At 47.5% G+C, this 13,009-nt stretch overlaps 2 protein-coding genes across 5 annotated transcripts; both read left to right on the top strand.

The window, feature by feature from the left end:
* The first annotated feature begins 3,696 nt into the window (after positions 1-3,696).
* On the top strand, positions 3,697-6,159 carry LOC123090832 (uncharacterized). Of its 2 annotated transcripts, XM_044512187.1 has the most exons (3): positions 3,697-3,976; positions 4,060-5,008; positions 5,718-6,159. In XM_044512187.1, exons 2-3 carry the CDS (start codon positions 4,073-4,075, stop codon positions 5,754-5,756), a joined length of 975 nt encoding a protein of 324 aa, XP_044368122.1. In that variant the 5' UTR covers positions 3,697-3,976; positions 4,060-4,072; the 3' UTR covers positions 5,757-6,159. The 2 variants fall into 2 exon arrangements, with proteins under 2 accessions (XP_044368122.1, XP_044368113.1); XM_044512178.1 differs by having other exon boundaries at positions 3,697-5,008.
* Positions 6,160-6,460: 301 nt separating this feature from the next.
* Positions 6,461-11,109, top strand: LOC123121837 (pentatricopeptide repeat-containing protein At1g09820). 3 transcript variants are annotated; one of them, XR_006459881.1, is made up of 3 exons: positions 6,461-8,204; positions 9,533-10,043; positions 10,693-11,104. XR_006459881.1 is itself a non-coding variant. In XM_044541918.1 (2 exons), the coding sequence occupies exon 1, from the start codon at positions 6,472-6,474 to the stop codon at positions 8,194-8,196; it is 1,725 nt and encodes a 574-aa protein (XP_044397853.1). In that variant the 5' UTR covers positions 6,461-6,471; the 3' UTR covers positions 8,197-8,204; positions 9,533-11,109. The 3 variants fall into 3 exon arrangements, 2 of the variants coding, with proteins under 2 accessions (XP_044397853.1, XP_044397844.1); XM_044541918.1 differs by having other exon boundaries at positions 9,533-11,109; XM_044541909.1 differs by lacking the exons at positions 9,533-10,043; positions 10,693-11,104 and adding an exon at positions 8,506-9,324.
* The last annotated feature ends 1,900 nt before the right edge of the window (positions 11,110-13,009 follow it).

Here is a 13,009-nt window from a genome sequence, read left to right on the forward strand (position 1 = left end):
TACGTTGACAAGCTTGATCTTCTTGTTCACAAGGTTTTTGACGCAGGTTTGGAGTCCGGTCAGCTCCTCCGAATTACCCCATGTCAGGCCCTTCTCTTTCCAGGAGGTGAGCCGTGTGGGGATGCCAGATCGGAACTCAGGGGTCGCTGCCCATTCAGGGTCACGCGGCTCGGTGATGTAGAACCACCCCGATTGCCACCCTTTGATGGTTTCCATGAAGGAGCCCTCGAGCCATGTGACGTTGGGCATCTTGCCCACCATGGCACCTCCACACTCCACCTGCTGGCCCCCCACTACCTTCGGCTTGACATTGAAGGTCTTCAATCATAAGCCAAAGTGGGGCTTGATGCGGAGGAAGGCCTCGCACACGACGATGAATGCCGAGATGTTGAGGATGAAGTTTGGAGCCAGATCGTGGAAATCCAGGCCGTAGTAGAACATGAGCCCCCGGACAAATGGGTGAAGTGGAAAGCCTAGTCCGCGGAGGAAGTGGGTGATAAACACCACCCTCTCATGGGGCCCTAGGGTGGGGATGAGCCGCCCCTTGTCGGGGAGCCGATGCGCGATGTCGCTGGACAAGTATCCGGCCTTTCGCAGTCTATTGATGTGCCCCTCCGTGACGGAGGAGGCCATCCACTTGCCTCCAGCTCCGGACATGGCTGGGAAAGGTTGAGGCGAGATGTGCGAACTTGGGCGCTGGAGCTCGAGTGCGCGGAAATGGATAAGCAAAGGAGGAAGAAGGCGTAGGTAAAAAGGTGGATCCTTATCCCCTTATATGGACGGACGAAACTATGCGTTCCCACCAGCCTGGTAAAACTCGCTTATCTCCCAAGCACCGTAATCAATGGCGCGGTTGGGTTACCCACGCCCGTATTGATGAGAATCCCGGAATAAGGGGACACGATCTCTGCTTTGACAAGACGTGCCAAGGAAACCGCCTCGCTAAACGCGCTGAGGTGGAACAGTAAAAATGATTTGAATAAAGGCTTGGCCGTGGTGTGATGTCACGCCCCGGAATACGTCCTCAGATTGAACTTGTGTAAATATTATTCTCTCTACGGTGGTATGTGGAACTTATTTTGCAGAGCCGGACACTATCCTTGTGTTCACAATCTTCTATGAAGTATTCAGAGGGGGAACCCGCCTTGCAATGCCGAGGAGGATTGACTCATCAAGTTTGATCAGAACTCCATGGATCTAGTGACGCAATAATTTTGAAAGAAGGCGTTGAGGGAGTCCCGGACTAGGGGGTGTCCGGATAGCCGAACTATCATCCTCGGCCGGACTCCTGGACTATGAAGATACAAGATTGAAGACTCCGTCCCGTGTCTAGATGGGACTTTCCTTGGCGTGGAAGGCAAGCTTGGTGATACGGATATGTAGATCTCCTATCATTGTAACTGACTCTGTGTAACCCTAACCCTCTTCGGTGTCTATATAAACCGGAGGGTTTTAGTCCGTAGGATGAACAACAATCATACCATAGGCTAGCTTTTAGGGTTTAGCCTCTCTGATCTCGTGGTAGATCTACTCTTGTACTACCCATATCATCAATATCAATCAAGCAGGAGTAGGGTTTTACCTCCATCGAGAGGGCCCGAACCTGGGTAAAAACATTGTGTCCCTTGTCTCCTATTACCATCCGCCTAGACGCACAGTTTGGGACCCTCTACCCGAGATCCGCCGGTTTTGACATCGACAGGCGTGAATGACAATCATACGTTCCAGAAACCTCAGAGGAGGGGACAATGCACAAGACAAATAAAGGGACGACGCACAACTGATAACTTGTGATTTGTTCATGTCATCAATTAAATATTATTGTTTGTGCAACCTTTTAAAAACTTTTAATTTGAAAGGCAATTGAAAAGTCCAAACGAGGAAAATGAAAAAGATGAAAGCTGATATATAAGAGTATCTACAACCGGATGCCTCATATCTGCCCCGAATGCCTGGGAGGCTTGCTCGTTCACTACCCGGACACGATTTTTCCATCCAATCAGACCTAATAAACGCAGCCCAAATGACTGGGCTGACCGGCAACCCCCATACCTAACCCATGGGGACGCCCGAACACGTCCAACACGTCGGACTGGCAGATGGGCCTGAGCTAAAACTTGTCGGTTCGAAGGGCCTCCTTCGGTTTACGTGAAGATGTATTCATGGTGGCGCTCCGGTCGCTGCCAGAGGGACCAAGTTTAATTATTTAAGCCAGACTATGAGGCAACCCTAGCCCCATCCCATCCTCACCCCTCCCGTACACGTCGTCGCTTCCCCTCCTCTATCTATTCCACTTCAAATCCAAGATCCGTCAACGCCGACATGGTCCGCAACAAGATTACCTACTATAAGTTGTTGACGCCTTAGCATCAGGAGGAGATCCGGGGGGAGATGTGCGTCGCAGAGGAAGCCTGCACCGCGTGTCTCGCCACACGCATTTGCGGCCTGCCTGCCTCCGGATAGTTTAGACGAGGAGGCGTCGGAGCACATGGAGGTGGAGGCGTCGGAGCAGCATGAGGAAGAGGAGGCACCGGTGCCGGAGCAAGCCGGATTCGAGATGGAAGACGCGCTCGCGGAGTTCGAGCTCGCCCAAGCAAAGGGGGCGGTGGAGCAGCAGGCCATCCTCGACTCCATCCACTCCGAGGCGTAGGTGGAGGACAACCGCCGCTTCCTTCGTGAGGCGGGCATGGAGCTTGAGGAGGCCTTCGCGTCTGAGAAGGACGTCGACTTGGCCCCATCGCTTCGTCCGACCATCAATGACCACGAGACTGGCAGCTCCGGCACGAACATCATCGACATATCCGATGACGAGTATGGATGCTCGTGTCGGAGTTGCCGATCTGCTCGAACATCACCGACATATGCGATGACGAGTAGTGTAGGTGCTCGCTATCGGCGGTTCCCGTGTAGATTATGGATGTTGCATACCTTTGTATGATAACGGAAATCGCCAAATGGAAAATGTGGTTGTGATGTGTGAAATATAGGGGGTGACCAGGCACCATCCGCGTATGCTTTTGCAGACGTTTGGGGGCTCAGGTTTGCTATTGTGGTTGTAGATGCTCTAACGACTCAGAGTTTACGGACCAGCCTTCAAATGCATATGTATTTTTTTGAACATTTTCAAATGCATATGTATGCTTTTATGGAGACCACATATGGGGACTCTTAACTCTACTAGAATTGGGATAAGCATCATCGGCTCTCGAGTGTAAATGCACTGATATGAAAAAATAGTTTAGTACTATCTCTGTATCGAAATACTTGTAGCTGGGGAAACTAGTACAAGTTCTCCCAACTACAAGTATTTTAGTACGGACGGAGTAATTGCCAAAAATGTTTTAAATTTTTTGTAACTTTTTTGAAAACGAACTTGGCCTGCTGTTCTACTCGCATAAAAAGTTTCACCAATGAATAACTTTGATGGTAGTTGAAAACAAAGTCAACAATATACAGTAGTACAAGTTATTTTTTACACATTTTATTTTTGAAATTTGTTTTTTTGCGGGTGGAAATTTGTTTTTTATTTGCCTTAAAGTCAAAGGGAGTTTTTTCTTCGAGGAACTTTTTATACAAGTTCAACAGAAGGTCAAATTTGTTTCAAAATTTGTTTCATTTTTTTTCGCAATTACTAGTTTCTTTTCTATATCACGTGCATATACGCCGAGAGCCAAAGGTATTTCCGGTTACAATTGCTCTTAGAAACACCTTTGGCCGGGAATACCCCGACACAACTGGTCCTCCGCTCGCCGGCGTGTTTCCTCCCGCGGCAACTCCTCCGCCCCACTGGTCGGCCGGCGAGCACGCCACTTCTACGGTCTGTTCGCTCATATTTACCCTCACCCCACCTTTGCCTCAACCTTGCAAGCTCTGCAAAGCGACTCGAATAGTTGAACTAAGCGGCGCCGGCAGAGTAACTGAGGTCGGCGTGCCAACTTCCCCGATCGGCCGTCCCGCCGGTGAGCTGCTACTTTTGGAAGGCTCCCATCCCCCCTACACACACACACAACTCTTGATTACACGAGAAACGGAACACTTCTCTAACCAGCACGCCCGTAGGGTGCTTGCGCAAATGCCACTTCGGCACATGCTTCTCCAAGCGCGGCAGCGCTGGCCTCAGCCGCCTCCAAAGCTCTCCCAGCTCCTGCATATCTTCCGCTCGCTCTCTATTCTACCATCTGGAGCCTCGGCCACACCGCCCTGCCACTCTCGTGCGCAAATTCAGCTGCCCCAAACCTTGCCTTGCTCCGATGCCAACCCACTTGGCGCGGGCTTCCACATTGACGTTGTTGACAACGACCTCTGGCCCGCTTCCTTCGGCTTCTCCTCGGATCCCACGCCGGGTGACCAATGTCTTGATACCTTCCAAGAACATGGAGAAGAACACATGCACGATTCGGATGATGAGATAGATGACATGAGGCACCGCAAGCAGCTGTTCTACAAGCTGGACAGGGGGTCCAAGGAGTTTGAGGAATATAACTTGCCCTTGCGCCGCAGATGGAAGAGAGATAAACCCAATGCCAATAATCCATCCGATTGCGAGAAGGTGGAACCTGACAAGCCAGCTCGTTTGAAGGTCCCAAAGCTGAAAGCAGAGCCTGCAGTGCATAAGGATGACATAGTTGAGTTGAAGAGGGACCGAGTCCCAACTTTTAACCAGATGACTGATCCTTACCACCACCCTTTCTGCCTGGACATACATGTCTCCAAGGGGTCGGTACGTGCTTGCTTCGTTCACCGAGTGACCAGCAGGGTTGTGTCGGTCGCCCACTCCATATCAAAGGACATGAAGTTTGATCTGGGTTCAAGGAAGGGTATCAAGGCATGTGTGGCGGTTGGGGCATTACTTGCGAAGCGTGCGATAGAGGATGATATTCACAATGCAATTTATACACCGAGAAAAGGGGACAAAATTGAAGGAAAGATTGAGGTTGTGTTGCGTGGAATAATTGAGAATGGAGTCGATGTGAAGGTGAAACTCAAACAAAGGAGGAAGCTAACAAAGGTATGTCATGATTATTTATTATTCTGTTCCCCTTGTTTGATGATGCCTTTGAATTTTCTAATATACAATATATTTCAATCTTCTCAGCACATTACATGTGGAAGTAATTTGAAAATATTTGGTTGATACCAAGCGTGTGAATTTATATAGAGCAGAACTAATCTATGGGTTCTTGGGAAACTACATAGAAACATCTCTGTAGTGTATGTTTTATTTTTGCAGTGAAGTTGTATTATTTACGTAGACAAGAGTACTTTCTGAAACCTGGTAGTATGGCGATCTTTACATATTTATAGATCTCATGTTGTTATTTTGGCAAGCTGTTAGAAGCAAAGATACTTTAGTTTTTCTTTCGAATGAACAAGTTCATCATGTTGTTTGCCATTTGAAAATGTTTCAGCGCAGAGAGGCAAAATCTTCAGGACATTGTGGTATTAAAACCATGCACTCATCTTATCTCATATAGCAGTATATATGCAATATTGCAGTGCAGTGCAGTGGGACTCTGGTATTTTCACGAGCCTGTCTGTCTTAGTTAAAAACGTTTAGTTTGAACAATGATGCCTAAGCTAAAAACAAATCAATTCCATTCCATCTTTACAGGCTGGATCAATTAGAGTGAAATCCCATGATGGCACATCCACCACTTATAAACGCTACTGTTGTAACAAACAATGCTTGACCTCACTGTTTTGACCTTCACTTGCAGAATGCGCCGGTGATGCAACAGGGCGGCGAGTCTCGGTGACAGCTCAACGGTTGGCCAGCATATATAACCCCTTGATGGCATGAACCCAATGCTGCAGGATCCATTTTATGTCATCTTGGAAGACAAACCATGAGATGTAGAACAGCTAAAGGGTATCTGGGCATCCTGTTTCAGATCTTAGCATTTGTGCCCCCAGGAACTCGCTGCTCTGCCTCGCTGTCTATACTCTGCAGTTTGTGACAAGCCTCCAGTTCCGTGTGTCTTGTCTTTGGCCTGCTTCATGGCATCAGCAGCATTCGAAATTGGAGTGCACATTACATGGCGCAGTTTGGTAGATGCCTGCGCTTTGTGGTAGGATTCTACCGGCTTTTCGCCTTGTAGTGTTGTTCTTTTTACATTCTCGCTTGCTCAAGTTCAGAGATGTAACTGAGATCCCGGCCTGTACCTGACTTTTTTCTATCTTGGAATGAACTCCATTTGCACCAGTTCCCGTAGCAAAATTATATTGGGGAGTCTAACACATTATAAGTTTTCTACTTTCTCCTATGAGTAATCGAATAACTTTCAATCTTGTACTAGTAGGATCCAAAACGCGATGACATTGTAATCATATATTCTGCCATGCTTCTGGTTATGAAGCGAAATGTTTGTGCCGAACTCCTCCTGTGTGTATTTTGCAGTCAGTCATCATCACCGGTGGGAGCTGTGATACTGAGAAAACCCACCCAAACCCTCCCCTAACAAACACCACTCCATGCCGCTCCGCACGCTGCTCCGGCACCTCGCGGCCGGCCAGTTCGCGCGCCTGCAGGCGCTCACCGGCGCGGCCACGGCGCCGGCCGCGCACCGCGTCCTCCACCTCCTCCTCCGCACCGCGCCGGTCCCTCCCCTCCCCGACCTCGTCTCCCTCGCGCGCTGGTCCCGCTCCCACTTCCGCGCGCCTCTTCCGCTCCAGCTCCACGCGCTGCTGCTCGCCCGCCTCGCCTCCCACGGCCTCCACCCGCTGCTCCGCTCCGAGCTCCACACCCTCACCGCCGCCCGCCTCCACTCCCCCGCGTCCATCCTCCGCGCCCTCCCCGCGTCTTCCCCCGCCGCCGCGCCGCTCATCGCCGACATGCTCGTCCTCGCGCTCGCCAGGGCCTCCCAGCCCTTGGCGGCGTACGAGGCCTTCCTCCTCGTCGGCGACAACCACCCGCGCCACCGCCCCTCCGCCTTCTCGGTGAACAGCCTGCTCTCCGCCCTTTTCGCCGCGGGGCGGGTCGACCTCGCCGAGCGGGCTTTCAAGGCGGCGCTCCGGCGGCGCGTGTCGCCGGACCTTTTCACCTTCAACATCGTCATCTCCGGGCTCTGCAAGGCTGGGCAGCTTCGCAAGGCCGGCGATGTCGCCAAGGACATCAGGGCGTGGGGGTTGACCCCCTCTGTGGCCACCTATAATACTCTCATCGACGGCTACTGCAAGAAGGGTCGTGTCGGGAGGATGTACCACATCGATGCGCTTTTGAAGGAGATGGTCGAGGCTGGAATCTCGCCCAATGTTGTTACATTCAATGTGCTGGTTACTGGGTATTGCCAGGACTCGAACACTGCTGCTGCGGTGAGAGTCTTTGAGGAGATGAAGCAGCAAGGGATTGCGCCCAGCATGGGGACATACAATGCACTTGTTTGGGGTCTCTGCAGTGAGGGGAAGGTAGAGGAAGGGGTGAAGCTGGTGGATGAGATGCAGGATCTGGGGCTGCCGCCTAATGTGGCCACCCTGAATAGTGTGCTGAATGGGTTTTGCAAAAAGGGCATAATGGTAGATGCTGAGAATTGGGTTGATGGTATGGCACAGTGGAATGTCGAACCTAATGTGGTTACTTACAATACCTTGATTGATGGATATCGCCGGCTCGGCAAAATGAAGGATGCGGCGGCGGTGAAGGAGGCAATGGCAGGGAAGGGGATTAGTCCAAATGTCAGAACATACAATTGCCTAATAGCTGGGTTTGACCAGAGTGGGGATTGGAGGAGTGTTTCTGGTCTTCTCGATGAGATGAAGGAGAAAGGTGTTAGAGCTGATATTGTTACTTACAATACACTTATTGGTGCCCTGTGCTGCAAAGGGGAAATACGTAAAGCTGTAAAGCTCTTGGATGAAATGTTGATGGTTGGTTTGGAACCAGAGCATCGGACTTACAACAACATAATAAATGGGTACTGTGAGAAGGGGAACATTAAGTCTGCCTATGAAATTAGGACCAGGATGGAGAAAGGTAGGAAACGGGCAAATGTGGTCACATACAATGTGTTCATCAAGCACCTTTGTAGAATGGGGAAGATGGAGGAGGCTAATGAGCTCCTGAATGAGATGTTGGAGAAAGGTCTCGTTCCAAATAAGGTCACCTATGAAACAATCAAGGAGGGAATGATGGAGAAAGGTTACGTTCCTGATGTAAGAGGACTTACTTGCTCAGAAGCCTCTCAAAATCTGACATCCTGAAACGCTTGGTATGTTCTAGTGATGTACCAACATAGCTTTTCTATACCTACTTATACCTAGCAAACAAAGCGAGTAAACGGCAAGTTGGATTGTTGTTGAAATGAGAAATTTGCGATCACTAATTCTGCTAGGTCATAGTTTACCAGCTGCCTTTGGGTTTGGATGTGATCATTTGGTCCTTAGGTGGTATAACCTAGGAGTTACTCTGTTCTTTGGTATAGTTCAGCCATTAACATCGTTCTCGATCCAACTACCTTTCAGCCAGTTCACAGTTTTAACTTTTACTGGTTGGTGTTTTCTTGGATCCAGTCATTTTGGTGTGCACAACGTGTTCCACATTGAAGGAAGTAAACAGAAGCGAACCAGGCAAACTTCAGCATCTGTTTATGCATGCTTAGTAGTGGTAATGTCATACTAGCATTCATTTTGGCTTTCAGAGTACTTACCATGACAGTATGACACTCCCCTATGCTTCCTATTTAGCAACACACAGGAAATGAAGACCGGAAGCAAACACATGTGCAACTCTATCTGACAGATCCATGAATCTGAAAGTGCTCACCTAGGACTGCGCCTCCTGGACACTACACTGATCTGTTACTGTATAGCCTACGTTTAAAGGATTCCTTTAAATAATGGGAAAAATGTTAGTGTATTTACCTTAAGGTTAGGAACCACTTTATTTGGTTCATATATAAGGGCGACAAAAAATCTGATGAAATTTCCTCACTTGTCCTTGAGTAGAAGACTGGTCGTATTTCCCAAGAATAGAAGTAATATTCACGGTCCCGAGTAGTCACACAAATGAAATGCAACCAGGAGTACACACCCTGATGGTGGAAACAAGATTTGGGGTTTCCATCTCCCCTGTGAGTCAGTCCTATGAGGTGCAGCAAAATGTTTGTCACCCAAATAATGAATCTGAAAACAACACGTGCATATCGAGGCTTATGCACACCTTTTCTCCAATAATATTGTTTGTCTTGCTGATGGTTCTAACCAGCAAGGGGGTATTGCATATTGTACTGTTGCTCAGCAGATGTTTGAGCCCCAACGTTGATGGTAGATTTAGGGTTCCAAATCATTTCGAGGTTGTAGAAATCTCACGTGAGAAATGGGAATAAGTAGTACTCCCTCCGTTCACTTTTGTAAGTTGTTTCAGACAACACAAAATAGGCTGTTTTGCACATTGTCTAAAATGTCTTCAAGCTCTTATAAAAGTGAACGGAGGGAGTAATTCCTTTGCAAAGCACCACCACTGGCTTATCAGCATCTTGTAAATTTGCCTGCTTTACCAGGAACTCTTTTTTGTAGTCTAATGCTTTTACTGGTATAGGTACCTGCTGTACAGCCTTCAGCTTGTGTGTCCGTGCAATTATTCTCAAGTGACATACCATGCAATAGACCTCCTCTGCTCTTGTGATCTGAATGTACAAAAGCTCAGTACTTACAGTAAAGTTTGACCCTTCACTGTTTGTTTACTACCCGTTTTGCAATCTGGGTGGGCAAGGGTTCTGATTGGATTTCGGAGAGTGCTGGACGGGTAGATGCCATTGTCAGCAACAACAGCAATAAAAAGGAAAGAGAAAGTATAACTAAACAGATTATATGCTTATCTGCCATCTGTTGGGAGGACAAGAAACAATATGGTTTCAGACAGGGCTGCACGTAGGGTTGAAATACAGGCGTATAGTTTCGACATGATCTGGAGCCAAATCAGGGCAAATTGAAATGCTGAAAGAAAATTTACTATTTGGTCGGAGTTAAATCCAGATTCGAGTAGCTATCTGCCGGATACGGATATTTCCTGGATTTGCCCGGTGGTTTCCTGAATTTGAAAGCCAAAGGTACAATACATTTCATCCTTGTCTTTTTTATGTGCAAATCATATTAGGATATGAGGAGTGCTTCCATGCTCTTCCAAAATTAGATTGCAAGGGCAAATTTGTTATTACAGTAAGTTCTGATGCCCAAGTCCCACGATCTTCTGCTTTGTTCTCCGACCGGCCTCTCCTCCAGTGGCGCCTCGCCATGATCCACCTCCAGCAGCCTAGCGTGAAATCGATCTAGCGTGCCACTGCAGCTCCCTTCCGTGTTGCTTCAACCAGGCGGACTATGCACCGCCCAGCCAGTCGATGCCTGTATCGACGACCTCTTTGCGCTTATGGCACTCATGGAGCAGATTGATAGATTGAGTGGCTCGTCGTGTCACTGCTGGCTTTATTGCTAAGTACCCCCTCTGTACCAAAATGTAAAACGTTTTCTTTAAAGGAACACAGATGTGTTCTGTTAAACTGGTGTCCTGGGCATATAACCAGCACACTGGTTTAGTACAAACTGTGGTAGATGGCCAATCCAGACCTCACGATCGCCATCCCCTAACAGAGCGCCACGCGCAGCTAGTTCATGAACTACAACATTACATGATCTTGGTACAATGGATATTCTAATTTTATCCAAACTAATACATAACATGGCTTTTATTTCTCTAAATAGAACACCTGGCGGCGCTAGATCATAATTGCTTGATGTAATAGCATTCTTCAGTACAGCCGAATCTATTTTCAGAATCACCTGATTACACCCCATTGATGAGGTGATTTGCACCGCTTTGGAGAAGAGCTCGAGCTTCAGCTTGAAGAGCACTGCCGACTTCTTGAAGATGACCTAGTCCAGCTGCCACTGCTACTCCTCGATCATTCCTGACTATAAAGCTCCAACCACCTGAAAAGGATTGTTCCCTAAACGCCCCATCTATATAGATCTTCAAAAAATTATGTGTCGGTCAGACCATTGCAGCTGCATCTTATTACTTGGTGTTAGTTTCTTTACCTACATGTTCTTGTATTCCAAAACATGAACTGTGACTGAGGTAATTATCTCATCTGATGTTCTTGGTTTTTCTCCCCGGTTTGCTTTATTCCTTTTCGCTCACCAGATCCAGAGCAAACAACAAGCTGTGAGCCTCTTGTCTTCGTTTAGATTGAATATTTTTTGTAGGAGAGATGGGTCGCTTGGGCATCCAACAATTAACTCTCTTGTGTCCTTTTGAAGTCCTCTCCAGATTGGTTTAACTAATTTGTGTTTGCAAAAATGTGGCGTCCATCTCCAGAGCTCAGCGACAAACGGTGAAGGAAATTTGGCTTCCCTTACAATCTTGCTAATTCATTATCGCACACTGTTCATCTTCGTCGCCTCCGGAAATAGTGTGCGCTGAGCGTATTGTGTGTTGCGCTATGATTGGCCGGAACTCCAGGCACGCGGATCACGCGTGTGCATCGTAGGATGTGCTGCGATTGAACGACAATCCACGTCCCTAACATCACACCCGTGCAGCTGTAGTTGGATTGGATTTATATGTGCTAAATGCCTAGAAAATGTTCATAATCCCCTAAATATGGTAAATGAGCCTGGAAAGTGTCAAATTTGAACACGATGATTTGCAAGGTGTATGTTCATCATAGAAAAAAACTCAAGGACAAAGAACAAAGAAAATTTGGATTTCCCTTCAATTTTGGTGATTTCCTCCTCGAAACCATGAAACTTTCTCGGCAGTGGTTCAATTTATGAAGGGTGTGCATGACGACATAAGCCAAACCTTCTCAAATTTTTACAAGGGCACGGTGAGGCCATACCATGGCACCATGCCAAACGTCATGTATTTCAAGCATGTATTTTATTTTGCTATAGTTGAAAAATCAATAAACGACGCGTTTGTGGTTGAATATTGCCACACATTTCCTTGAAATCTCTGCCCACTCCTTGTAAAAGGCATGAGAATTTACTAAATAGCACGAGTATGGTTTTCCAGACCGTTCTTGTGCACCTTTTCATGCACCGATTGTTTGAATTTGAATTATGTGCATTAATGCTTGGAAAATGCACATAATCCCCTAAATATGGTAAATGAGCCCGGGAAAAATGTCAAATTTGAACACGTTGCATTGGAGGGGGTATATTGATTGTTGAAAAAAATTGAATGACAAACTAGGATGAAAATTTGGATTGCCCTTCAATTTGGTGATTCCCCCCAAGAAACCATGAAACTTCCTTGGTGATGATTCGATGTACGAAAGGCGTGCATGACGATATAAGCCAAACCTACTCAACTTTTTACCAGGGCACGGTGAGGCCATACCATGGCACCATGCCAGGCGTCATGTTTCAGGCATGTATTTCATTTTTCTATAGTTGAAAACCAATAAATGACGCATTTGTGGTTGGCTATTACCACACATTTCTTTAAAATATCTTCACATTGCTTGTAAAAGACATGAGAATTTACTAAATAGCACGAGCATGGTTTTTCAGACCGTTCTTGTGACCTTCTCATGCACCGATTGTTCGAATTTGAATTATGTGCATTAATGTCTAGAAAATGCACACAATCCCCCAAATATGATAAATGAGCCCGAATAAATGCCAAATTTGAACACGTTGCATTGGAGGGGGTATGTCGATCATAGAAAAAACTGAATGACAAACTAGGAAGGAAAATTGGACCCCCCTTCAATCTCGGTGATTTACCATCGCACACGATTCATCTCCGTCGCCTCTGTGAACCGTGTGTGTTCACACAAACATTCAAAAGGAAAAAAGAAAACCCTCACCTCCTGCCCACTTCGTCCCCACCTACTCGCCGCGGAATCATCCGCAACTCTGCACCTCATCAACTTCTATCGCGGCAGCCACCCTAAGCTCGACGGCTATCGTCGGCGGGCGGAGGTCGCGCTCCAAACGACACGAGATTTCGCCCCTACCGCTTGCCGCCGCCTATCCGCACCGACTTGCACCGACATTCTAGACTCTGGTC

This window comes from Triticum aestivum, chromosome 1B (genome assembly GCF_018294505.1).
Source record: "Triticum aestivum cultivar Chinese Spring chromosome 1B, IWGSC CS RefSeq v2.1, whole genome shotgun sequence".
Classification (NCBI taxonomy): Eukaryota; Viridiplantae; Streptophyta; class Magnoliopsida; order Poales; family Poaceae; genus Triticum; species Triticum aestivum.

Bases quoted from the DNA above. Each gene is read 5' to 3' on its own strand.
- LOC123121837 (XM_044541918.1), top strand. From the start codon at position 6,472: ATGCCGCTCCGCACGCTGCTCCGGCACCTCGCGGCCGGCCAGTTCGCG.
- LOC123090832 (XM_044512178.1), top strand. From the start codon at position 4,073: ATGCCACTTCGGCACATGCTTCTCCAAGCGCGGCAGCGCTGGCCTCAG. The intron at 5,009-5,717 runs GTATGTCATGAT...CTTCACTTGCAG, and splicing joins AAAGGAGGAAGCTAACAAAG to AATGCGCCGGTGATGCAACA.